General features: G+C 52.9%; 1 protein-coding gene across 1 annotated transcript in view; it reads right to left on the bottom strand.

The window, feature by feature from the left end:
* Nucleotides 1-2357: 2357 nt before the first annotated feature.
* The window catches only part of C7H6orf132 (chromosome 7 C6orf132 homolog), a 33270-nt gene continuing 10464 nt past the window's right edge, over nt 2358-25163 (bottom strand). The window contains exons 2-5 of the mRNA XM_072833023.1: nt 24069-24175; nt 10118-10193; nt 4826-7856; nt 2358-4217 (exon numbers count right to left, since the gene is read on the bottom strand). Coding sequence (XP_072689124.1) covers nt 4100-4217; nt 4826-7856; nt 10118-10193; nt 24069-24175 — 3332 coding nt within the window. The 3' untranslated portion in view covers nt 2358-4099. The remainder of the gene's footprint in view (nt 4218-4825; nt 7857-10117; nt 10194-24068; nt 24176-25163) is intronic.

Raw genomic sequence — 25163 nt, 5'->3', positions numbered from 1 at the left:
AATGAAGGAGGCCATGGGCTGCTGCGGGTAGGCAGGTGGGATGAGCAGGCTAGGGCAGGCCTGCCTGACTGCTCGGCACTGAGGTAGCCTCCCTCCCACACCGGCTGTCCCAAGTCACTGCCATCCTTCACTTCCCACAGAAGGGAGTGCAAGGCTCACTGGGAGCGAGAGAAGCCTCTCCCCTATGTAACAGCTATGCTCCATCGAGGAGGATAGGGCTTTCACGTACCGCTGACTGCAGGCCCCAGGCTTCCAGCACAGCCTGCCCTGGGCGCTGCCTCGCTGCTGCTTTGGACCCGGCCTGGCCTCACAGGAGAGGTGGCGTTCTGGCCACTGGGGCTTGAGCCACACCCAGGGAGCCGCTGGGAGATTCCAGAAACCAAGGTGTAGCCAGCCTGATCCAGGAACACATGCCACCCAAGCCAATTAAACTTTTCTGGCACCAGAGTACCTGCACACACACACCCCCCCCCTTAGGCCCCCAACCCATGCTCTGCTAGAAAGATATAAAGTTTGGGAAGAATGGGTGAGTGGATACAGCTAGAAGGGAGGCAGTTGTAATGAGGTTTGCAGTTTGGAGGCAGGTGGGCTATTCTGAGCAACTCACTTTTCTTCCTAGAACTTTAAGCTTCCCACCAACAAAATGGAATTAGGCCACCTGGTTTCGGAGGATTGTCGTGAATAAACAGAGAACCAGTGAGCTTTCCAAACTGTCAAGGTCAAGTGTTGCTGGTTTCCATGACCAATGTCGCATCGAGAATTTTCTTCTTCCTTTTCTTTTCTTTTTTTTATATTTTATTTACTTATTCATGAAAGACACACACAGAGAGGCAGAAACATAGGCAGAGGGAGAAGCAGGCTTCTGGAAGCTTCTGGAAGCCTGATACGGGACTCGATCCCAAGATCCTGACCTGAGCTGAAGGCAGATGCTCAAATACTGAGCCACCCAGATGCCCCGCATTGAGAATTTTCAACGTGAAGTCCATGGAGCCCTATTTGGAGGGAATTTATAGACTGCCTGAAATAATGTGTAAAAATGCATGTAGGGGGCATCTCTCTGGGGTGAGGATGTGTAGCTCTCAGTAGTTTTTAAATTTTATTTATCTATTTATTTTTTTCTCTCCCCCATCAGCAGCTTTTTAAAGAGGTCTGGGACCCTACAAGTGTAAGACCCACACACAGCACAAGTCTGTCCCTGTCACATTTCAGATGAGTTACTGGAGACCCATGATTGCACAGCTTGTCAGAGGCACTTGCTCAGGTGGGACCCCGGCCTCCCACCCTCCACTGCTCCCTACGGCTCCTTCCATGTCAGATGAGGGGAGGAAAAAGTTAGGGAGATCAGGAAGGGGTGAGTAGTCAAGAGGCAGAGCCCCGTGTCCTACTGGGAGTCAGGAGCCTGTCCTCTGCGTTACCAGGATAAGGGGAGGGGAGAAGTGTGAAGCCCCAGGCTAGGGAAGGCCCAGGAGGCCCCTCCTGGAAGCACAAGCTGCTGAATAAGTGAGTCATCCTCCTGGTCTCCCTCCCCTTCCCTGCCCCTTAGAAGACTCAGAGGAGGAAATAAAACTGTCTCCTTGACACTGTCTTGAGATGACCTCTCTGCTTCTCAGATTCCTCTTCTGGAAAAGTTAAAGATACCATGTCAAAGCTTTACGGAAACCTGTGAAAGGCCCCATGTAACTTAAGGTAGTCATAAGCCAAAAATGCAATTTATTGAGCAACTACTGAACAGCCACTGGCTGGATGCTTTGATGGAACTGGCATAAATGTTGCCACTTCAACAGGCCTTCTCTGACCATCTGGTTCAAATAATCCTCTCCTCTCCCCCACCCTCCAGTAATTCTCACGCTCCCTGTTTCTTTCCTTCCCATCACTTACTATAACGCATGTTCTTTTTCTGAGTGTTCTTTTTCTCCCCTCTCTCCTCCACTAGACTTGCCATGAGCAGGAGTCATGTATGTCCATATTAACACACAGCCTACCACCAGTCATCCCTCAAATACTTGTTTGTTTGTTTGTTTGTTTTTTTCAAATACTTGTTAATGACCACATGCCTGCCTCTGATCTTCACAGCAGCCTTATTAGGGAGGGATTATTTTCATGCCCACTATACAGAAGAAGAAACTGAGGTTCAGAGAGTCAAAGAGACTCGCTTAAGGACACAGTTTGCTATCACCTGACTTTAGCTCTGCTTTTTCCCCTTGAAGGACTTAAAGACCGAGAGAACCTAAGGGTCAGAAGTGGAAGTGTGGGTCCAGCAAAGTGGCTCACGGGTTTAGCCACCACCCTGTGCTCAGCCTTCCCCAGCCGAGCTCTTCCAACCTCTCATTCACCCCAAAGGAGCTCCGAGTCATCAATCCACAGCCACAGAGCTGAGGCCAGTCCAAACTGGCCTGTTTATTTTCCAAGCCAAGTGACAGCCAGTCCTTCCCCTCCCTCCAGAGCTATATACAGCTGGGAGTCCACACCCCACTCCTCTTGAACCTTATATAGCAGATAAATTAGCGAACTCTTTTATAAAACATTGTACAGGGAAAATACATACATATACATAGGGCCAGTGCTAGTGTTGGGGTGGAGTTCGCTTCTTGAACACAGGTAACCAGATCCTGCCCCATCAGGGTACTTAGCACTCTCCTTCCCTGAAATGGCTCACCTGCTGTCCCCACAACCTGGTACGGTGTGTGGCTGGTTACCTCGAGTCATAAAGGTTCAACATCTTGCCCCCAAAAGGCACTGCTTCCTGGCTGCTCCTACCACCCTGCTCCTCAGGTGGGCCCCTCCCTGCCCTTCCTCCTTACCGAGGCAGCCTGCCTCAGCCTGGTCCCAGGAATTAGGCCCATCAAAGCCCGAAGACAGGGAAGACAGATAGAGGACTATTGTCTCCTGGTATGTGTGGGGAACATATATCATCCAAACTAGGGCTTCTTTTGAAAGTGGATGGGGGTCTAAGTCACTGGAAAACAGGCATGAACCCACACTGCCTGGGCAAAGGACAAATGGTCATCCTACTGATTGGTCTCCCCTGATCTGAACAAGCCCAGTCCTCCCACTCTAGACTTCCCAAAACGCACTCCCCATTGCAGCAAACACCCCTTGGATCTCAGTGCCCATCTCCACCAGCTCTCTCTGCCTTCAAACATCCCTACTATGCATTTTAAAGCCTCAATAATACTGGGGACCTGTAGTGTTGGGATTGGGAAGGGTGGTTGGGTTTGATGCCACCACCAAATCCCAAATGGGTTCTGGCTATGTTAGACCTTTGGTATCAAGCCCCCACACCCTCTGGCTCGTTGCACCCAATCCCCAAAATCATGGCTGCTTGGATCTGAGAAGGAAAACAAGGCTTTATCCTCTGTCTTCCAATCCCACACTGGCCAAGTCTTCTTTCCCTAGGCTTCCTGGCAGCTAAGGTAGCTAAGAATCAGGGCCAGAGCCAATGAGTCCCCCAGCCCCCCAACCTCACCCTTGGCCAATGCAAAGAACGCTGTCCCAGTACCTTCTCCACATGTTGTATGTGAACATTCCTAATCCCATCTCAATATGGCTTCTATGCTAGGGACTCCAGGAATCACCTCTTGGGGTGGCAAATGGCGGGCTGGCTAAAGAGATCAATCTATAGTGCCCTGCACCTCTACCCAGATGGAGCTGGGCCTCAGCCCTCTGGGGGCACCAGACCAACAATCACAGTCATGGAGATGGATTCCCATTCAGTTAGAGCCCTGCCCCTTGCTTCTAGAACTTGCCCGTGGGCCACGCTTAGAAAACTGCTCTAAGTAAGTCTTGCTAAAGTTAACAGTCCCAGGTAGGGAAAACTCAGGCTCCAGGCCCTTAAAAGTTCCTCCCACCTTCCCAGGCCCATCCCAACGTGCAGACAGTCCACAGCCACACCAGCGCTTTGGGAAACAGAAGCCCACTCTTGACCTTTCCACTGTTTCTCACTCATCATCTGCCTGTATTTGGGTAACAAAGACTCCTCCATGTTTAAGTCAGGGTGCCTAACACCTGCCTCCTCCCTCCCACCCCCACAAAAAAAAAAAAAAAAACGAGTGCCCAGATCTGACCCCCTCGGAGTAGAGCTGAGAACACCACCCTGGGCTCAGGATGGGGGTTTCCGGTGGTTCCCAGAGTACACGTAGGAGATGGGATGGCGGGTCCCAGGCCTCACGGTGAACGTGTTAATGGGGCTTCCGTAGTGGGGGGTGCCGTGGGGAGACCTGGGATGGGGCAGAAGCAGGAGAGAGGTGAGGTTAATATTTGCAGCCAGTTCACCAATAGCCCTCCCATCTCCCTCAGGGCACAAGTGGAAAAGATACGGGCGGAGCACTGTGGTATCTGCCCAGCAAGCCGGTGTGGACAGGGTGGGACCCCAGTCAACCAGTATTGTTTCAGCAGACCCAGGGCTCCTCCTCCCGTCTGGGCTTGGCTGGCCACAGAATAGGGCCTAATACCCTGCTGCTCTGGATCCTTCTCTGGATGGATGGGAAATCCCCATTCGCAAGGACCATTCAGATCCCCCTGCAGACACCACAGCACTCTTAGCCTGAAGCCCTGAGTCTCTAGAGCGTGGGAAAGAGAGCGCAGAAAGAGGGGGGGCTGGTGGAGAAAGCAGGAGGGTGGGGAAAGAGGGTAAGGGAGATGGTGGGAAATAAGGAAGCGGGTTCTGGAAGCGCCAACAGAGCCCTTTGGAGGTAACGCGCCTCGCGTGCCTCCTCTGCCCAGGGAGCGGGAGGAGAGAAAACCCAGAGACTGTCCCCGCGGGGGGCCCGGCCCGGCGGGCTCCTCTGCCCCCCCCACCGCGTTCCTCGCCCCGCCCCCTGCTCACCTGCCGGCCGCGGGCCCCAGCCGGTAGTCGCCTCCGCCTCCGCCGCCGCCGGGCGCCTTGAACTTGGCCTCGCCGCGGGCCGCGCCCTCCGCCGACAGCCTCCGCGCGTGCAGGCCTCCGGGGGGCGCGCGGACGCGCCGCAGGTCGGGGCCCCCGGGCGGCCCGAAGCAGCTGGGGGAGCTGAGGCTGCGGCCGGGGCCGCCGCGGGGCTGTCCGGGGCTGCGGGGGGGCTCCCCCACGTACAGGCGCTTCTTGATGAGCGACCCGCCCCCGCCCCCGCCCCCGCCCGGGCCGCGCTCCGGGCCCCCCGCGAGGCGCGAGAAGCCGCGAGGCGCCCAGGCCTGCTCCACGGCCGCGAAGGTGTTCCGGGGAGGGGACGCCCGGCGCCCCAGGTGCGGGGGGGCCGGGGCCGGGGCCGGGGCCGGGGGCTCGGGGTCGTTGCTGAACTCGGGCGGCGGCGGGATGACCTCAAAGTGGAACTCCCCGCCCTCGTCGTCGTCGTCGTCGTCGTCCCTCTTGCAGGAAGGAGAAGGAGGGGACGAGAAGGATTTGGGCAGCAGGCGGCCCTGGGACAGGTTGGAGGACGCCGGCCTCTCCCGGGCCGCGGGGGCCTGGGGCTCTGCCTTTGTCGCGTTGTGCCTGAGGCTTGGCTCCCTGGCCTCGGGGGCTCCTCGGGGCTGCGGCTTCCACTGACTGAGTCCGGCGGCCAGCTGGGGGTCCTTCTCCGCCTCCTTGGGTAGCTTGGGGACCACGGTGAAAGAGTTGGGCTGGCCCTCCGTGTGGAAGATGCTGTCCGAGCCTGCTTGGGGCTGGCTGCTGTGGTCACGGAGGCTCCCTGGCAGGGCGGACCGGCCCAGGGCAAGGCCTCCCGGCCGCCCCTTCTGCGCCCTCTGCCTGGCTGCGAGGAGCAGAGCCATCGGGGAGCCTGGCTGCACCAGCTCCCCGGTCACCGGATGTCTGAGGACGTCATCTGCAGGCTGGGCTGAGGCGGGGGTGTTGGCTGGCTGCCGCTGGGGCTCCTTCACCTCCGCAGGGTCTCCCGACCCTACAGCTGAACCTGTGGCCGGCGGTGCCAACCCCATAACAGCCTCTTCTCTGGGGCTTCTCTGGTTGCGATGGAGCTTGTAGAGAAATGTCACCTCTTCTCCGCCAGGGGATCTCTTTGGTGGGAGGGCTGGAGATGGGTGGGTTCCCAGCATAGGAGGCTTACTGGCCTCTGTGGGGTGCCCTCCTGCCTCTATCTGGAGAGGCTCCGTAAGTTCTTGAGGTTTCAGCTTCTCCCACTGACCACCTGGGACTAGGTTCTTCTCTATCAGCTGGGATGATGTGGTGGGTACCGCTGTGGCTGCGGATGGGAGGGCAGGCCCAGGCGTGGCCTTGGGTGGTGCGGCTGGTCCAGGCGTGGGCTTGGGTGGTGCGGCTGGTCCAGGCGTGGGCTTGGGTGGTAAGGCTGGCCCAGGTGTGGCCTTGGACTGAAGTGGTGTGGTTGGCAGAGGGGTGGTGGATTGCGGTGGCAAATTCTTGGCCACAGGCTTAGAGAATTTCCCATTATCACCCCTGTTTTCAAAGATTCTTCCCCCTTCCAGCCGAGGTTTGGGAGGCAGAGACCCGATGCTGGGCTTGGCTTCCTTCTCTGCTGATGAGGAGAGCCGGGCCTCCAGCTCACTCCGGATCTGCCGGACACTGGGAGTCAGGGAGTCTTGGGGGATGTAGTCCACGGGGGGGAGGGTCAGGCTGGTGGCAGCCCCCTTCTCTGGCAGGCTGCAGGGACTCTTCTCAGGAGCGCTTGGGAGGACCTCCTTCTCTGGCAGGCTTGGAGGAACCTCCTTCTCTGGCAGGCTGGGGCCGTTCTTGCCCTCCTTCTCCTGAAAGGCCGCTGTTGGGCCTGCCTTGTGACTGAGGGGTCGGTCCTCCCTCCTGGAGCCACAGAGATAGGCCGCGAGCTCACTCCGAAGCTTTTCCATCTGGCTGGGATCCCGCCAGTCCACAGGCGCTGAGGAGGCCGTGTCCTCTGGGCTGGGGGGGTTAGGTTTGGGTTTGGGAGCAGGGGAGCTGGGTTTGCGGCTTTTTATGAACCCAGAAGGTAGAGGAGCTGCCTTCTGAGCAGAAGGTAAAGGAGGGGCAGCTGGGGGCAGTGGCGGTGCTGGGGGAGGTTGCGGGGGTGCAGGAGGTGGGAGGGGAGGGGCCGGTGGTGGAGTCTCTGCATGTTCCTTCGTCCAGGACTGGGCCTGGCCCAGCCTGGGGCTGCCTGGGGCTGCAGCATGCTGCTCCCCTGGGTGGTCTGGCTCAGGGGCCCTGTTCGGGTAGACCTGGGACGCGGGGCGGATGTGGAAGGTGGGAGGCAGTGGGAGTCGATTGGGGGCTTTCTTGGTGGCCACTTCTTCCTCTGGAGGAGTTCCCTGTGCTTCCTGAGCTGGGATGGATGAAGTCCTGACTGGGGTTGGGGGAGGCACTTTGAGTGAGCGGGGGAAAGTAAGGTGGGAGTCCGGCTTAGGTCCCAGAAGGCTCCCCTTTGGCTCAGCTGGGCTCGGCGGGGGGCTGGTTCGGGGGGTCTCTGTCAGCCTGCCATTCAGTGCTACCTCCGATTTCCACTTGGTGACACCCCCAGCGGGGAAGAGGTGAGTCCCTGTTGTATGAGGAGATGCTGGGGGTGCTGGGGCTGGCAAAGGGGGTGGGGGTGGGGCTACAGAGGCCAAGGGTGGGGCAGGAGGAATGAAGTCCGGAGGGGTAGGTGTGGATGGGGAGGAAAGGGTGGAGAGGGGGGCTGGGACCCCTAATACTGGGGGCGGAGGTGGGGCCATGCTGGGTGGGGGTGGGGGTTCCAGCAGCAGGGGAGGCGGTGGGGGAGCCATGGGAGGTGGAGGTGGAGGTGGTGGGGACTCCTCTCGAGGTTGCCAAGTGTCTGGGGGTGGCCCCGGGGCTGGGCCTGGGGGCGGTGGGGGGATGAGTGGGTCCTGCCCATAATGCCCAGGTCTTAGGTCACCCACAGAGCTGTACAGTCGGAGGTTGCCGTTGACTAGTGAGCTGGTACCTGAAAGAAGGGAGAAGCAAAGAAGAGGACACAGTGAAGCAACCAGCCTGGCCCATCTCTGTGTGCACAGGGTAGGGCGGCGCCCAAGAGAATAACTGGCCAGTTTCATGCCTTTCCTCCTGACCTGGAGGGATGTCTCCAGTCTCCTGAGCTGTGCTGGGAGTGAGCCTCTCCCTTCTGGGGCGGGGGGGCTGACTATGCTGGGCACAGCCTCTGGAGCCCGGACTGAATATTCTGTTTGCTTCACTCTTCTCTGCCCTGCTGTGTGCCAGGACTCCCTTATTCTCTGCCTACAGAGGGATTGAGCCGATGGGAGCTGCTGGCAGATCAGAGGGTGGGGGCAGAGAGGCCAGGGCATCGATCCTCGGCTGCCTTCTTGATGGGCCCATAGTTAGCAAGGGCTGCTCTTCCATCAACTTAGCCACTGTCCCACAGCTCAGATACAGGAGTAGCTCCCTACTGCTCCTTCGGCCTCTCGGGGTATCACCATCCTCTTCAGTCCTCAAACTCTGTTCACACTCTTGTATATCATCCCTTTATTAAATGCTTTGGTGATGCCCTTTGAGTGTGCCAGTTGTTTCTTACAGGGGCCCTAGCTGATACAAAGCCAGAAAGGCTGGGGTTCAAATCCCAGCTCTCCCACTTAACCCAATGCGTGACCTTGGACACACCAATTAACCTTTCTGAGCCTCTGTTTTGTCATCTACAAAATGAGCATGACGTCAGTGCTTACCACATAAAGCCGTGGTGAGGATTCGTAAGAGAATTCATGTAAATACACATAAAGGGCTTATCATGGTGCTAGGCCCAGAGTGGGCACTTCATGAACAGTGACCACTTTGATTCCTACCACCTGCACTTAACTTTTCAGACTGTCAGATGGGGAAAATGAGGGGGAAAATGAGAAGTCGTGGATCAGGGGCAGGCTCCAGGAGACCTTCTCAGTAGGAAGTTTGGGTGAAAGATGCGCAGGAGGGAGCAATATACACAAGCAACTCCAAAGATTCCAGCTTCCCACCTCACAGAGAGCTCCTGGATCAGCTTCTGGACTATGAGATGGAATGAGGGTATGTAGAAAGAAGGTGACCTGAACTACCCAGGCACTAGAGAGATGCCAGCACCCCTGGCCCCAACAGCTCGCACCCCTCCCTTCTTGGGGCTGGGCCCCAGCGCCTCGACTCTGCAGAGTCTGCAGACCACAGGGATGCCCTGGTTACTCCTGCCAGGTGCCCCTTGCTTCGCCTCCTCTCAGTTTCTAGCACAGAGCATGACAAACCTTGGGAACGTGCTGCTCTGAAGGCTCCTCCCAGCTGTCTGACTTCAAGACAAAAGACATACTGAGGGTGGGGAGGAGAAAAAACTAACATTCATTAAGCACGTGTTAGGAGCTGTGACACAGCAGTGAAAACAAAACAAAAATAGTCAAAATACTGGCCCCCCTGGAGGTTACATTTTAATGGGACAATGAGACACACAGCAAACATAACACATCAGTAAACTATTACCACGTTAGATGATGAGTACTAGGTGAAAAACACCCAGGAGGAGCGCTGGGGATACGATTTGAATAGAGTGGTCAGAGAAGAAGCCTCACTGAGAAGGTGACATCTGAGCAGAGGGGCAGTGAGGGAGGGAGAGAGCTGTCCCTAGGTACAGGGGAAGAGCAGCCGAGGCACAGCGAATGGCAGTGCAAAGACCTTCGGGTGGAAAGGCGCCTGGTGTTGAAAGGCAACAAGGAGACCAGGACAGCAGACAGTGTGAGACAGAGAAAGAAAGCAGGAGGTGAGGCCAGGGGAGGCCGGATTCTGGAAGTCCCAGCAAGAACCTTTTCTTTGCGCGACACGGGAAGTCACTGACAGGTTTTGAGCAGAGCGTGACAAGAAGTGACTAATGTCCCATCCCATACTTCATTCACTCTCTAGAACTGGAATTGTCTTGGCTGTGGCTCATTTGCAGATACAGAGGTGCAAGGTGTTAAGTGATTCACCCAAGGAAGCAGAGCTAATGTGTGGGGGGAGCTGGGACCCAAAGCCAGGTCTGTCTGACTCCGGGGGTTCTTTCCCTCCGATTCATGCTGCCCTTGGCCCTCATCATCCTTCCCCTACTGGAAGTGGACCTTAGTCAACCTTGGCTCTCTTCAACTCCCACCCACTGCAGCCAGTAGCCAAAAGGCCAAGGGACTCCAGCTTTATCCCCAGGTGGGGAGGTGGGCCAGAGGAGGAAAGAAAGACGGACAAGCCCCCTGCCCAGGGTCCTCTTACCTGTCAATTCTTTGTCTGCAAAGTCTCCTGGGACAGAGGGGGTGGGCACAGCCAGTCCATGGTTTTCCTGGGCATTCTGAATGAGGGCAGAGAGGGAATAGAGAAAGACAATTCTTAACTTGCTGCTCTGAGAGGTCATTTTACTGCTCAAAAATCAGTAGCATTGGGAAGGGTTCTATAGCTTTGTGAATATACTAAAATATAAAAGGGCTAATTTAAAAGGATGAATTTTAGGGTGCCTGGGTGGTTCAGTTGGTTGAGCGTCTGACTCTTGATTTCGGCTCAGGTCATGATTTCAGGGTGATGAGATAGAGCTCCAGGCTGGGCGTGGAGCCTGTTTCAGGTTCTCTTTCTCCCTGTCCCTCTGCCCCAGCTCTACCCCTCAAATAAATAAATAAACCCTTAAAAGAGTGGATTTAGTATACAGGTGAGTCTTGTGTGTTTCTGTTTAGACACTGTATTTTTAATTTAAAAAAATACTTTATTTACTTGAGAGAAAGAGAGAGAGAGAATAAGCAGGGGGAGCAGCAGAGGGAGAGGGAGAAACAGGCAACCTGCTGAGAAGGGAACCAATGTGGGGTCCGATCCCTGGACCCTGGGATCATGACCTAGGCCAAAGGCAGATGACCAAAAACAGAGCCACCCAGGCACCCCTAAAGACACCTTAATCGATAATATTCTTTACTCGATGACATTGAACCCATGGTCAATAGCACTATAACTCAAGCCTGAACAAAGCTTATCTAACATACATATTTTTTCCGTAAGGTTCATCAAAGCTTTTTGTACTTAGGGATGTTAGCACATGAGCACTATGCTTGAGGCCCATTTTAAACAGTGAAATCACCAACAAAAAGTGAATAAACACACACACAAAAAAACCCCATGGCACTAAAGTGCAATTTATATACAGTATAAGAGCTGAAGCACGAAGGCAAAGTGTCCTGTTTGATCTCAGCTGGGACCATGTGCATCAGGTAACGTAAAATTTTCACAGCTCTACACAGGTCCAAAGTGTCTGGAGTATTGCTTTGGATTCACAAATAAATATTTGCAAGTAGGCGAATTTGCAAATAACCAAATCCGCAAATAATGAGTCAACTGCCTATGAATTAGATCCCAATTAAAACAAAACAAATCTGCCTTGCTCCCCCATGTATGTCCACAAATTAAAAGCCAAATTCTTCAACCTGGACTCCTGTTCACTCTTGGTTTTCATTAGGTATTTCCAGAAAAATAAATAAATTAAAAGTAGTGACCTAGAATATTTATAGGACTGCAGATGCCCTTCTGATCTTAAGCCTAACAGTGCATAATATGTTTACACAGCTGTCCGTTTGTACTTACTATTTTGCATTCTATTTTTTTTCCAAATACACATTTCCATACATCAACAAAATCCACACACCTGTGTTTTGAAGTGATGTGGAGCATTTTTTTTTAATTTTTTATTCATTTATGATAGTCACAGAGAGAGAGCGAGAGAGAGAGGCAGAGAGAGAAGCAGGCTCCATGCACCGGGAGCCTGATGTGGGATTCGATCCCGATTTCTCCAGGATCGCGCCCTGGGCCAAAGGCAGGCGCCAAACCGCTGCGCCACCCAGGGATCCCAATGTGGAGCATTTTATGGTAGCTTTCAAAGTCCTCGATACCCTGGCCTCATACTTCCCAGCCAGGTTTTATTTCCCACTCAAGCTGATAGACCCATCCCGCATCCTAGTCTGACCACTTCCCTTCCAACTATCAATTTCCACTATCCTTCCAACTCATACATGGAGTTCATGTTCATTTCTGAGGCTGGGTGTTGGTCAGGCTGTGCCCCTCTTCCCGCCCTCTATTTTTAGCAATAATATCCCTTGCTCTATTGGCTGGCTTTGGAACCAGACTACTTGGATTTGAATTCCAGATCTGCCACCTACTGTGCCAGTTGCCTAAGCTCTCTGTGTCTCTGCCTGTGAGGTGGTGATAAAAATAGAATTTACCTCTTCTAGGGCAGTCGTGAGGCTAAATGACACAATACACAAAAAGTACTTCACTCCTGGCATGTAGTGAAAGCCAGTTAAGTGTGAGCTCAATAAACGTTATTACTAGGAGCCCTCTCTGACTTGATGCTCTTCAGAGTAGCCCACAGCCAAGCTCCTCAAAGGAAGATATTTATTTGCTCTCTCGATATTCCCCTAGTTCCTCCAATGAGATGTGGTTGACCTTGGAGCCCAGGGACTATGTCCTATGCGGAACCCCCACTCAAGCTGATAGACCCATCCTGCTAGACACACAGTAAGCTATATTGTTATTGTTACTCACTGATGGGCTGATGGTGCTAACTCACTTTCTGGGCTTAATGGCCTAATGGCTTCATATATAAGTTGGGGGATTCAAGACAGGTGTTTTGAAAATATCCATGAGACTCTGGGTTACCAAGGGCAAACTCTGAATTACTCTTTGGCCAGTTGGGGCAACAAACCACTCATCTTCATGTTCTCAAAGAATTCTGAAGCTGGAGTAGCCACGAGGCATCATTCTTCTCCTCTTAGTAATGTTTCCCTGCCCCTACCTGATTCACATGGCCAACACACACTTGTTCTTCATGTCTCTCAAACCCAGAGATCTGGATGGGGGGAGGGCAGCCTATCTAAGGAGTGTCTCCCAAGACATTCTGAGATGCAACACACACTGATTGTCTAATAAACCTTCATCAAGTATATACCCTCTGATTTTGATGAGGTGGAGGCCAGACCTTTAGAATCCATGGTTGAGACTTCTGTTTCCTCTTTTGAACATAATTGGAAAATAAAAGGACATTGGGACTCAGCATAGAAAGTCTCCGATTCCATGCATGCTCTGAATTTTGCCACGAGTGTGATCTTCCTTGGATGAGCAGTGGTGGCGGTGTTGTTAAACCATCACTCACATACCTACAGTGTGCCAGCACTGAGAGCTTTACCTGTGTTGTCTCAGATCCCTTAACAGAGCCAGGGTGCAAACCTAGGCCTCCCAACTCACCTTTTCTACAAATCACCCGTTTTTCTTCACTTACAAAATGGGGCTAATATTTCCTACTTTGTAGGGCATTATGAGGATTAAACGAGATGATATTCCTAACCCAGGAAACCAGTGTTAGTTGAAGGGTTGTGTCTTCCAATCGTCTCTCCCGCAAAGGTGAAAAAATTGTGAATGATCAAAGCTAAGCTGCCTGGAATCCTAGAAGCACCTTCTGGATCACCTTAGATGCTTAGGTATAATTATGTGTGGAAGAAGGAGACGGACAGACTTTATGGGCCGGAGGTACAACTGCCCATCCCACCCTTTGATCTTCAAGAACTCTGCAAACACATTAGACTCTCAAGACCACAGATTGGAAGTCTGTCTCATGAGCGGCTCTGGAGCAACCGTGCAGGCAGAGGTCAAACTTTTCAGGTTCTCCTTCCAGACATGGGGGTCCCAGAACACTCCCACCATCTCGCTGCACTGCTTGAGGTGCTGTGGCTCTCCACTGTTCACCACCCTTGGCGCAGGTCCCAAAGTCTAGCCTCATCTCAGGAGCTCCCAGTACTGAAGTGAACTAACCTTGCATCCCCAAGTCCCAGCTGGCCCCTCCCCTGCCCACACAGCCCTAGCAGCTAGCTCACTTAGCTGTCCCTTCCACCGCTGTGCGTCCCGCCAAGGCAAATACAAATTCATTTTAACTTTCATCCTAGAAAAACAGACCCAGAAGATGAGAGCCCCTCACTTATCAGGGTAGACTCGAGGCTGGCTTGGATGGTGCCATGTTTTAGTGGGCAAATGCACAGATGTAGACAGCGTCCACCTCCATGAGTGCTGAATTCCCTGACCTGCCTTCTTTAGCCTCAAAGAACTGAGGAAAAGCCTCCTTCAGAAGGGGGCTTGCAGGTGGCCTCTAAATGCAATGTTTGATCCTCAAATGGATCCTGGGATGTGTGCCATGAAGAACATTAATGGGATAATTGGCAATATCAATATAAATGTGCATTAGGTAAAAGTATCGTATCAGTATTAAATTCCTGAATTCAGTAATTGTGCAGGAAATGTCTCTGTTCTTAGGTTACACACATAGAAGTATTTAGCAGTAGAGGGATGTAGTGTCTCAGCTTACTCTTCAATGGTTCAGGAAGAAACAATGTGTCTGTATCAAGGATGGAGGAAGCAAATAAAGCAAATGTGATGAATGTGGGTGAAGGCTCTAGAGCATTCTTTGCACTAGTCCTGTAACTTTTCTGCACATTAGGATTGGTTGAAAGAAAAAATTACATGATGCCACTGAATTATACATTTTAAAATGGTTGCAATGGCAACTTTTATGTGTATTTTTTAAAAGACTTTATTTATTTATTTGACAGAGAGATAGAGCACAAGCAGGGGGAATGGCAGAGGGAGAAGGAGAAGCAGGCTCCCTGCTCAGCAGCGAGCCTGATGTGGGGGCTGGATACCAGGATTCTGGGTTCATACCTGAGCCAAAGGCAGACACCCAGCTGACTGAGAGTCACCCAGGCACCCCTATGCTATGTGTATCTTAAAATTAAAAAAAAAAAAGTTAAAATGTAAGATAAAGACCATCCAAAAAGAAGGTGCTTCCCACGTCGGGCTCCCTGCATGCAGCCTGCTTCTCTCTCTGCCTGTGTCTCTACCTGTGTCTCTGCCTCTCTCTGTATCTCTCATGAATAAATAAACAAAATCTTTAAAAAAAAAAAAAAGTGCTGAGAGAGCCTCAGAGCTTCTCCACTCCCGGGACATCAGCACCTCACACCATCCTTCTCCCCCACCGCCCCCATCTCCAGTACTCCCAGTCTCGGCTGTCATAATGGAAGTTGCTGATTTCCTAGCACTTACTCTGTGCCAGGTGCTCTTCCAGTGTTTTCTACCTCTTAACTCATTTGCTTTCCACAACAATCTGATGAGATAGATGCTCCTCCCTTTTTATAGCGACCTCCCTTTTACGGAAAAGGAAACTGAGGCACAGAGAGGCTAGGTGGCTTGCCCAAAGACCCACAATTAGTTATATACCCCCCTATCGTTCTGGGCATACAGTCATCACCCAGCTTGTCACCGGATTCTGCTCATCCCTTCTTCAGTCCTTCCTTACCCAGACAAACTACTGTCATTGTCTCCAGATACTTCTCTGGCCTCTGCCTCACTCTATTCTTTAAACCAGATGCCAGCATGTTCTTTCTGAAATGCATCTCAACACAGGTCACTTCCTGCTCAGAAAGCTTCCACTGGTCCAGAAGATGAAATTCAAGCACCTTCACACGGCATTCGAGAACTTTCATAAGCTGTCCCCTCTGCAGCTCCTGCCATCTTCTCCCAGCCTCTCCGCAAACCCTGGGCTCTCATCAGCGGTTCTCATCTTTTTCCCACTCCAGTGTACGTGGGGACCTGACTCCCTCCCGAGCCAGTGGGCTCCTTGCCGCAGGGATCCTCAGGAAGCCAGAGACACCACCCTCTCCAGAGCCTTCACCACCCTCTGAAGAGGTTCTGTGGGTGGGTGAATAGCTTGAGAAAGCCCCTAGGTCATTTGGCCACACCTCCCTCGCCCCACATGTTGAGAACCACTGCAGCTGCTTGGGATTCATTCCCGTATCTTCTCGGGTCTCCACAGCCTTGCTCTTGCTCTGACTCTGCCTGAGATGCTCTTCTTTGCCAGGAAAACCCCTAGTTATCCTTTAAACCCCAGAATAAATGTCCCTTACCCATGAAGCCCTCCTTGGCAACTCCAGCCAGAGTTAATTTCTCTACCCTGTGTGCTCATCACCCTGTGTGCGTTATGACCAGAGCTGACATTTCTCAGGTGCCTACTCGGTGCTGGGCGCCATCGTGAGTGCTTGACGTGTAGCAACCCAGTAAGTCATAGTGACCCTAAGAGGAAGGTTGTTTGTATTTTTTAGATGAGGACTCTGAGGCACAGAGAGTGAGGAACATTGCTCACAGTCGCACAGCTAGTAAGTGGCCGGGTCAGAATTGGAAGGTCAGAGCCAATTTTGCCACCACAATAGTGCCCCCATGCTGCACGGAACCTATCATAGGTGAGTGGAGTCTGCTGCCCAGCCCAGCCTCCTTGTGGGTCGGATGACAGCTAATTCTTTGTTTATGCTTGGCACAGAATGGACAACGCAACTAGTGTGTTAAGTGAATGAGCTCTTGGCTGAGTGACTGAGAGGAAGAAAGAACACAGGAGAGCTGGAAAGCCTGTGTTCTGGAGCCACCCTACCACCAATGAACTGGGAGCACAGTCACTTCTCCCTCTTGGCCTCCCTGCCTCTTCTGCAACCGCTGGCTAAGGATCACTTTAACCATGGTGCCCTGTGAGGCCAGGCCCTCCAGGTGTCCTGCCAGTGACCCCGCTCACCCTATGCCTTGTGGGGTGGCCTGGGCACTCCGCGGCCAGGCCTCCATGACGGAGGTAGGACAGACATTCCAGATGGTTGTCTGTCTCCTGGGAGGGGAAGAGGCAGGTGGGGAAGAGGAGTTGCCGAAACTGCTTTTCCAGGGGCCACGGGGTGAGGCCAAGCGGGCAGGGCTGGGCTTCAGGTCACTGCTAACCTCAGACAAGGGGCTTTGACGGGGGCAGTCAGTCAAGGAGCTGGCCATGTGCCATCCTGGGCACGCTGGTGCTGAGAAAATGACAGAGCCTGTGCCCCTGGTGCGCTGCTGACAGCAGCTGGCATGCGCCTCCAACAGACTCGGGGGACAGGGGGGTGTGGCCCTTTGAGGCAGGCAGCCCACCTTGACAGAGGCCCACATTGACCTGTGCGTGGAGAAACCAACCGAGAGAGAGGGACGCCTGGGTGGCTCAGCGGTTGAACGCCTGCCTTCGGCTCAGGGTGTGACCCTGGAGACCCAGGATCGAGTCTGCATCAGGCTCCCTTCAGGGAGCCTGCTTCTCCTTCTGCCTGTGTCTCTGCCTCTCTCTCTCTGTGTCTCTCACGAATAAATAAATAAAATCTTAAAAAAGAAAGAAACCAACCGAGAACAAGCGAGTGAGCCTCTGAGCACCCCGCCCCGGCCCGCCGTGCCCCTCCCTGCTGCAGAGCTTTCCCCGCGGGTGCCTGGGGCAGAGTCCAGCCCTGGCGCTGCCAGGTGGGGCACTCCACCTGAAACTGGGCCTCAGCCCCAACCTGTCCCAACACCCGGACAACGCCTAGAAGCTAAGATCATTGATCACCTCACTCTGTTCACACAGGGTGCAAGCCAGCTCCCTGGCTCAGCCAAGCAGCTTTTTACAAACCATCACAGCCTAGTATATTGGAAAATTGTCCAGAAATGATTAGTTGCTAGGGAGGACGGGAGTGGAGGCAATTCCAAGAATATTTATATTTATTTTCTTCCTTATATGTGTCTCTAGTTCGCAGTTCTTAACAATGAACTCCTGTTTCCTTCATAATTAAAAAACCCCAATATAATAGTTATTAAAAAAAAAAAAAAAACATGAACTTGGGGGACCTGGCTGTCTCAGCTGATAGAACACGCAACTCTTGATCTTAAGGACATGGGTTCAAGCCCCACATCGGGCCTAATTAAACAAAACAAGACAAAACAAAAATATAACATGAACTTTGGAGTCAGACAAACCAAGCTGGGCAGTCTTAATTTAACTCCACCGTCTCAAAGGAATCAAAGACTGTATCTGACACGAGGTCGGTGCTCAATAAGTGTGCGCCTCTCTTGCTTTCTGAGGCTGTTTTCTCATTTGTAAAATGAGGATGATCCCGTTTCCCTTAAGTTAGGAGAAGTTACCACATGCCTAAAGAGATCCTGCAGAGTTAGCTAGCACTCGAGAAAGATCATTTCCCCTGGGGCTCTCCTTCCTCGGGTCTTAACACAGCTCAGTGGCCCAAGAACTTGGAGACTTGGTTCCGTGGCACAGCCTCCAGCTTGTTGTGTCTGGCTGAATCTGAAGAGACAGATGCTTCCCTGTGGTCAGGGTCATGTCACATAAAATCCCTGCCCTTTGACTGTAAACATTCCAGAGTTAAGAAAGAGGAAAGATAGAAAATACCTACTATTTGAGGGTAGGTTATCTTCCCCCGTAAAGTTTTAGGGGATCAGAGACCCACCAAAGGCTCAGCGGAACATAACTCATTTCTACCAATGGCTCCAGCTTACCTTATTGGCCTCCTCATGCCTGGGATACATACATCCTCATATCTGGGATTCCTCAAAATCCAGCCAAGCCCCAAGGGTGGGTCACCAGGGGCTGGGCCAATGGGCAACACATGGTTGACCTTGGGCGTAGGCCAAGTCTGAGTCTTAGCCACATATTGTGGAATGCAAGCCTCCTCATCAGATTGCTCCTGGAGCTTGGCTGGGGCACCTCAGAATGGGGTGTGGAGATGCAGGAGGAAAATGACCCTGAGTCAGACTTAGAGTTGGCCATGATTGGGGGAAACCACTGTAGGCTGCAGGAGCAGGGAGGGTGGAACCCTAGAGTGACAGTCACAAGGAAACTCCTCCAAAGTGCCAAGCTGGGTGAAGCCCAGCTAGGTGTTGCTTGGCTTTGAAGAGTGTGAAGGTAGGGGGTGCTGGCCAGGGGCAGAAGGGCAATTGTGCATTCTCCACAGAGCAGCTTGTCTGAAATGGGGAGCTAGTGAGCATTTTATAAAAGAACTTCAGGGATCCCTGGGTGGTGCAGCGGTTTAGCGCCTGCCTTTGGCCCAGGGCACGATCCTGGAGACCCAGGATCGAATCCCACGTTGGGCTCCCGGTGCATGGAGCCTGCTTCTCCCTCTGCCTATGTCTCTGCCTCTCTCTCTCTCTCTCTCTCTCTGTGTGACTATCATAAATAAATTTTAAAAAAATAAAATAAAAATTAAAAAAAGAACTTCATTTCTTCCTCCACCTTGGCCTCTACCTTGTCACAGCTCCAACTCCCTCCGGGGGGTCAGAGAAGAATCTCTACTAACAAGGCCATCTTCCTCTGAACCTACATGCTGTCTCAAACTGCTCTTGGACGCAGGGCCCTTCCCCTGGCTCTGTGCTAGGAAGGCCCTGCTTTGGTTCCCTACATAGTGAAGAGTCTATGGGATCAAGGGGACATTCCCTTGGAGCTCATACCACTCCCTTTTTTACCTTGCTCTGGGCCCCAAGACCCTTAGAATCCCCCACTTAAATGACCCTGAGCCCACTTTTAGAACTTCTTTCCCAGTTAAATCTCCTGAGTTCAGCCCAAGTTAGGGGTACGCATATCCCTGAGCCCAGAGTATGGCCAAGGGGGTGCTGTCTGCGGATAGGATAAAGCTGTAGAGGTTGAGAGTGAGGCCCTTGATCACTGTGAGGGTAGGAGCCAGGTGGGTAGAGGAGGCAGTGGGCTACCATGGGGATGGGAGGCTCCATGTGCTCCATGTGCACTTCATCTTGTTACAGGCCCCTGACACCCACCCCCACAAACACACAGTGCTCCCTCACCCCACAACCCTTCCAGCTAATGTCAGCTACACAAATCAGGCAGGCATAATGGCTGCCCTGCTTGGCTCATCCCAAGAAGCTCAAACACAACCCCAAAGGGCAGCGTGGACCTTGAGTTCAGAGCTGAGTTGAAAGCGGGTGGAGCAGAAACCAGAAATCCCACTGACTTGGAGCTTCAGGCACAGAGGAATAGAGGGAGGGATCCAGAACAGATGGAGTTTCCTGCCCCCAGCCCAGCCTTACACCTCCCCAGGCACAGCCAGGCCTGCCTGACTCATTGGGTGGGGTGACCCAGGGAGCTCTCATCGCCTGGGGCTCCCCTAGGGACCTGTCCAGCCAGTTTCCCTATATTTGCCACATTGGCATTTAATTTTTAATTCCTTAAATGCGTCACCCTGGGGACGGTTTGATTCAGACCAGAGGATGGTAAGAAAGAGCCTCAGAGAGAAGTAAGCACAAGCTTCCCACTACTGGCTGTCCTATCAGCTAAGCTCTAGAAAACGTGTGCAAGCTCTGGCTCGAGCTCTGGGCCTGGCCTCCCCTTGGGGGTAGCAGTAAGTGGAGAGAAAGGACCCTTCCTCCACTCAGCCCAGGCCCACGGTGGTATGGACAAGGACCGGTTTGGGAGGAAACCTGGGCTCTGGTCCCGCCTCTGCCTCTGTTGAGCTGTGTAACCTGGGCCCTCCCCTCCCTGGGCCTCGGTTTTCTCATCCTCATGAGTGCCAAGGTCCTCACCTATTCTGAAGTTTGGTGATTCCCATCCAGGTCCTCTGAGCTCTCGGAACAGGAAGTAGGGTGGCTGGAACACTGCCCTTTACGGCAGTGGAAACAGAGCTCAAGCAGTGATCCGTGTGTTGTGAGGGGCCTGGCTTCTGTGGGAGGGGGGGCTCCTGCTTCTCCATTATGAGTTACTTAACACAGAAAGTCACAGCTGGGGAGACCCCGAAGGACCATCTGGTGTAACCCCATTGATGGGTGAGGAGCCAGGGGCCCGGGGAGAGGTAGGGCTTGGCCCTCAGCCACTGCAGCGGCAGAGCCCAGACTGGTTCCAGCTACTCGAGGATCAGTTGGGTCCCATCCCAGTCACTGAGGGATCCAGGGGTACTTTCCATCACTGGCCTTTGGCTGCTGGCTGCCTGAGAAAGTATTTCTTAGTTCTCTGCCCTCCTACTGCAAATAGAGTGAGGAAGCTCCAGGAAGCAGTCAGAAGCATCTGCTCTCGCCCTTCCCTTTCCCAAGAGCATCCTCTTGCTCTCCCTTCTTGCCCCCCGTCCCTTTGCAGGGCAAGTGCTGACAGGAAGGGTGTGTTCAGGTGGTGGCCAGGTGCACGCAGAGCTCGAGGAAGAGCATGGGCCTTGCTGGGCCTATCACCTGGTTTCTCAGACACGGCTGTCTTGTGCCGCCCCTGCCCCAGGGAAGCCTGGCCTAGGAGGTACCCTCTGCGTATGGGAAGGGCCAGGGAGGGGCGAGGCCTGCCTGGCTAGGACAATGTCAGGCAGGGCTTGGGCACTGACCCAGCTCCCCACCCACCTTAACTTGGTTGGGCTGTGGGGGCGGGTGTGTGTGTATCTATGTGTGAACCCACACCCACATGGAGCTGTGTCCTCCTGCTTCTCATTCTCCCAGCCTCCTGCCGCTGCTGGAAGAAAGCAAAGGACCTGGCCCAGAGCCTAAGGGAGAGGAGTCAGATTACCCTCAGCCTAGGAGCAGGTGATAAAGTAGACTCTTGTGAGCTGAATCAGGAGCACAGGGATGTCCCCAGGATGCAAGCCATCAGGCCAAGTGTTCCTAATCTAAAGGTGCATCATAAATGGGCTGCCAGGGGCCTGAAAGGGGCCTCTGCTGAAATTGTAAGCAACATTGCATAGATGTGGCCCACAGCCTCATCAAAGTATCAAAAGGGTCTATAACCCCAAAGAGGCAAGAGACCCTGGTGTCCAGAGGCCCCAGCTGCTGGACAGGGGTTCAGAGGGGCAGACAAGAGAGATGCAGGTGATTCTGCAGGTAGGCACTGGGAGGGAAGAAAAGAGCTTCTAGGTTGTGGGTAGAGGGGAGAATAGGATGGCCTGAATAGAACTAGGACCCTGGAGTCTGGCTGTGGGGCTCCAAATCCCCACTCTGCCACTTTCGAGCTGTGCGACCGTAAGCAAGTTACTTTCCCATTCTGTGCTCCAATTTCTCCATCTGGAAAATGGGAAGTACTAACAGCACCTTTCTGATAATGTGACTCTGTCGACTCTGTTCACACATCGGAGGCACTTGGAATGGTGGCCGACACACAGTAAGTGCTCCATATGCATTAGCCAGGGTCCCATGGCCCGGCCACTGGATGAGACCTTACAAGCTGCAAGGTGGTTTGCCAGGGAAAAGCCCCCATCTCCTGACTGGCTTGGAGGCTTGCCTGGAGGACTGGCCCCCAGAAGGCTGTCTTGGATCTCCAGGCCTGACCAGCCGGCCAAGCCCACTCCAGTGTCTTCTCCCCACTCTCCCCCAAACCCCACCACCAGCCTTCGGTATGGGTCTGCTGCTGCCCAGGATCTGCCCTGGAGGGACCAAACAAGAAGAGGGGAGGGCAGAAAGGCTGAGACAAGCCAAGCCCTAATCACTGAAGAGACCCAAGTGGGAAGGTGGTCTAGTCAGAATAAACTCAGCTGCATTGTATTAACCCTTTAACGGCTAGAATCATTCAAAGGGCAACAGCCATTTATTTCAATATTTTGACAACCAGAACAGGTGATAGGTGGGTCAGCTCTGGGCTCATACCACTGTAATTCTGAGTATGTGTCTCGGGGGTAGGTGAGGGGAGGGAATCTAATTCACCTTTACCAATAGAAAATTTCAAAATGATTTTATCTGCATTTATGGGGGCAATGACCCCTGTAACACTTATGCATCTCTGGATGTTAAGGGCTGACTCATTTGCTTTATTCCTTTTTGTTGGTGGTGTCGTACTTTCTATATTTATCTATCATGTTCACAAGTTGCTTTTATTTATTAATTTTTTGAGAGAGAGAGTGCAAGGGAGAAGGGGAGGGGCAGAGGGAAAGGGAAAGAGAGAGAGAATCTTAAGCAGACTCCACACCCAGCACAGACCTCAAGGAGGGCCTCGATCCCACAACCCTGAGATCATGACCTACGCCAAAATCAAGAGTCAGACGCTTAATCAACTGAGCCACCACAAGTTGCTTTTATAAGCAGAAAATAAATTAACGTTGTATTCCCAGAAGACAGGGGGTTCAGCCCTCCACATGGGGCTTTGGGGATGCAGCAAGGAGAATATAAGACTTAGTCTCTCCCATCTAGAATCTCAGGGTCTGGTTAGTGAGATTGGACAAACCAAAAAAATGTTTAAAAATCAGGTGTTGGAGAGGGAGGTGGTTATGCTCAGCAGGGCTAGCCATCGTCAGTCTAGGTGACACGAATCCTCAAGGACACCAGTGATAATATTATCCCAACCAGGGATCAGGCCTGCCAGATAGGAGTGAACCTAGAAATTAGACTCTAGACATGGCCTGTCCAGTACAGTAGAAGCCACCAGCCACAGTGAAATGTCCCTCATCAGAAGAGGGATGTATAGTTGTATGACACGTCAGATTTCAAAGACTCCGTAGGAAAAAAAGAATATAAAACATCTCAGTAGTACTTTTTAACATCGATTTAATGTTGAAATGATGATCTTTTGAATATTTTGGATTAAGCAAAATATATCATTAAAATGAATCTTGTCTATTTCTTTTTACTTTCAGTGTAGCTACCAGGAAATCTGAAATGACAATGACAATGAGGCTTGCATTGTAGTTCTATTGGACAGGGCTGGTCTACACTGTCCCAGCAAAGCCAGGAACTCGTAGCACGGTCAACAGAACCAGTCAGAGAGCAGTTCTTTTGAGTCTGTCTCCCTTGCCAAAAAGCAAAAGCTCAACCATGCCTCCAGAGGGGAGTTTTTGGTTTCCTTTAGTTTCAGACCCACAAAGAATTCTGTCCCGAATGCCCTTCTCCCAGGGGTCATTGCTGTTTGTCCTTCAAGACAGCTCAGATGTTACCTCTTCCAGGAAGCCCTCCTGACTCACCCCCGTGGCTGGATTGGCTGCCTGTGCTCTGAGCTATGTTCCGACAGTCTGCTGACTTGCTCCTGTCCTTCCTTGAGAGCCTCAGTGCTGGCTCGGCCGTCTCTGAATGCCTGCACCCAATGCAAGGCCTGGCACGGAAGGCAGCGATCAGTGCTCGCAGAACACAGATACGAATCCTGCTGAGCTAGAGGTACCCATCGCTGTGTGGCCTCTGCACTCAAGTTCCCCATAAGCTCTCCTTGGGCTTCAGTGCGGAGGACCTGACACCCCTAATCTCAGCCTTCCTGCCAGGAGTCTCAGCCACGCCTCCTCCCAGGAGGCACCCTGGGTTGGCACCAGGAAGGAAGGGAATGAACAGAGGGTGAGGCCGATGTCCGCTGGGGCAGGGGCACGTTCTCTGCGGCGGCTAAGGTGGCCCACCCAGAGCGGCCCTGCAGGCCCCAGCGCAGAACCGTACTCACCAGTGGAAGGAAGGTCAGGAGGGGCCGGACTCTGGGCCGAGCTTTCAGTGTGGCTGTTCCTGACTCACTCACGGAGTCAAACCGATTGTCTCCAGCATAGATCCCACCTGGAGGAGACAAGTGCGGGAGCCCATGAGTCCATCGCCCTGCGGTTCCCAGGGAGGAGCCAGGGCCTGCGGCTGGCCTGTCTGACTCAGCTCAGCGCCTCTTACACAAGATCCTGTCAACGGGGTGGCTGCGAGTGGGGCCCACTGCTGCAGGGACCCCAGGGGGCTGGTCCTCGGGGCCTCTCCCAGCTCTCCCAGCGGCATGTTCCTCCTCGTCCCTCTATACAGCTCCTGAGTCTACACTTCTACAAGCCGCCCCTCCTTTTGGGGGCCCTGGGAGTGTGGCCAGTGTCCCAGCTAAGGCTTATCTCACAGGGCGAGGGAGGCATACAGGGTGGCTTTTCTCTCCAGTGTTTGACTTGCTAATCTGGAACAAGCAGAGCAGATGAGGTCACCTGCTGCCCCAGTGGCCCAGCACCCACCTTCTGAACGCTTCTAACTCAAGATTTCCTGAGTCCCGCAAACCATCAATGGTTGTGAGCATGGATCCATTCGTTGCACCCTTGAGGGCAGAGCAAGAAGAGCGAGACGGTAGGGTCTCTGTGACCTAGTACAAGTCCCAACTCGGCTAACTACCAATAGTATTGTTTAAGCTCTCTGGGCCTCAGTTTTCCTATCTGTACAATGGGAGCGATGTTAGTGCCATCCTCATAGGACTGTTATGAGGAGTTAGTGTGGTCTACACGTGGTAAGTGCTCAACAGAAGCGGTCCCTTCCCCTATAGGAAGGTGATACAAAGAGCTTTTTCTTCCTCTAGTTACTGAGTCTGTGTTCTGGGCTGTTTCCACAGCAGTGGAGAGAGCATGAGAAGCTATTCACATTTTCTCAACCAATCTTCCTCATGACCCTTAATGCTCATCGATAAGGATTTCACAGCCTGTCTCAGGCTCACACTGTCACCTCCTAGAAGCAGGGGTCACTGTGGGCCTCCTATTATAGTCACAAGCAAGAAGGGTTTTCACTCATTTAACAGGGCATGAGGGACTTT

This window comes from Canis lupus, chromosome 7 (assembly GCF_048164855.1).
Source record: "Canis lupus baileyi chromosome 7, mCanLup2.hap1, whole genome shotgun sequence".
NCBI classification, from domain to species: domain Eukaryota; kingdom Metazoa; phylum Chordata; class Mammalia; order Carnivora; family Canidae; genus Canis; species Canis lupus.
The sequence above is the reverse complement of the archived record's forward strand: the minus strand, read 5'-3'. Positions and strand labels throughout refer to the sequence as shown.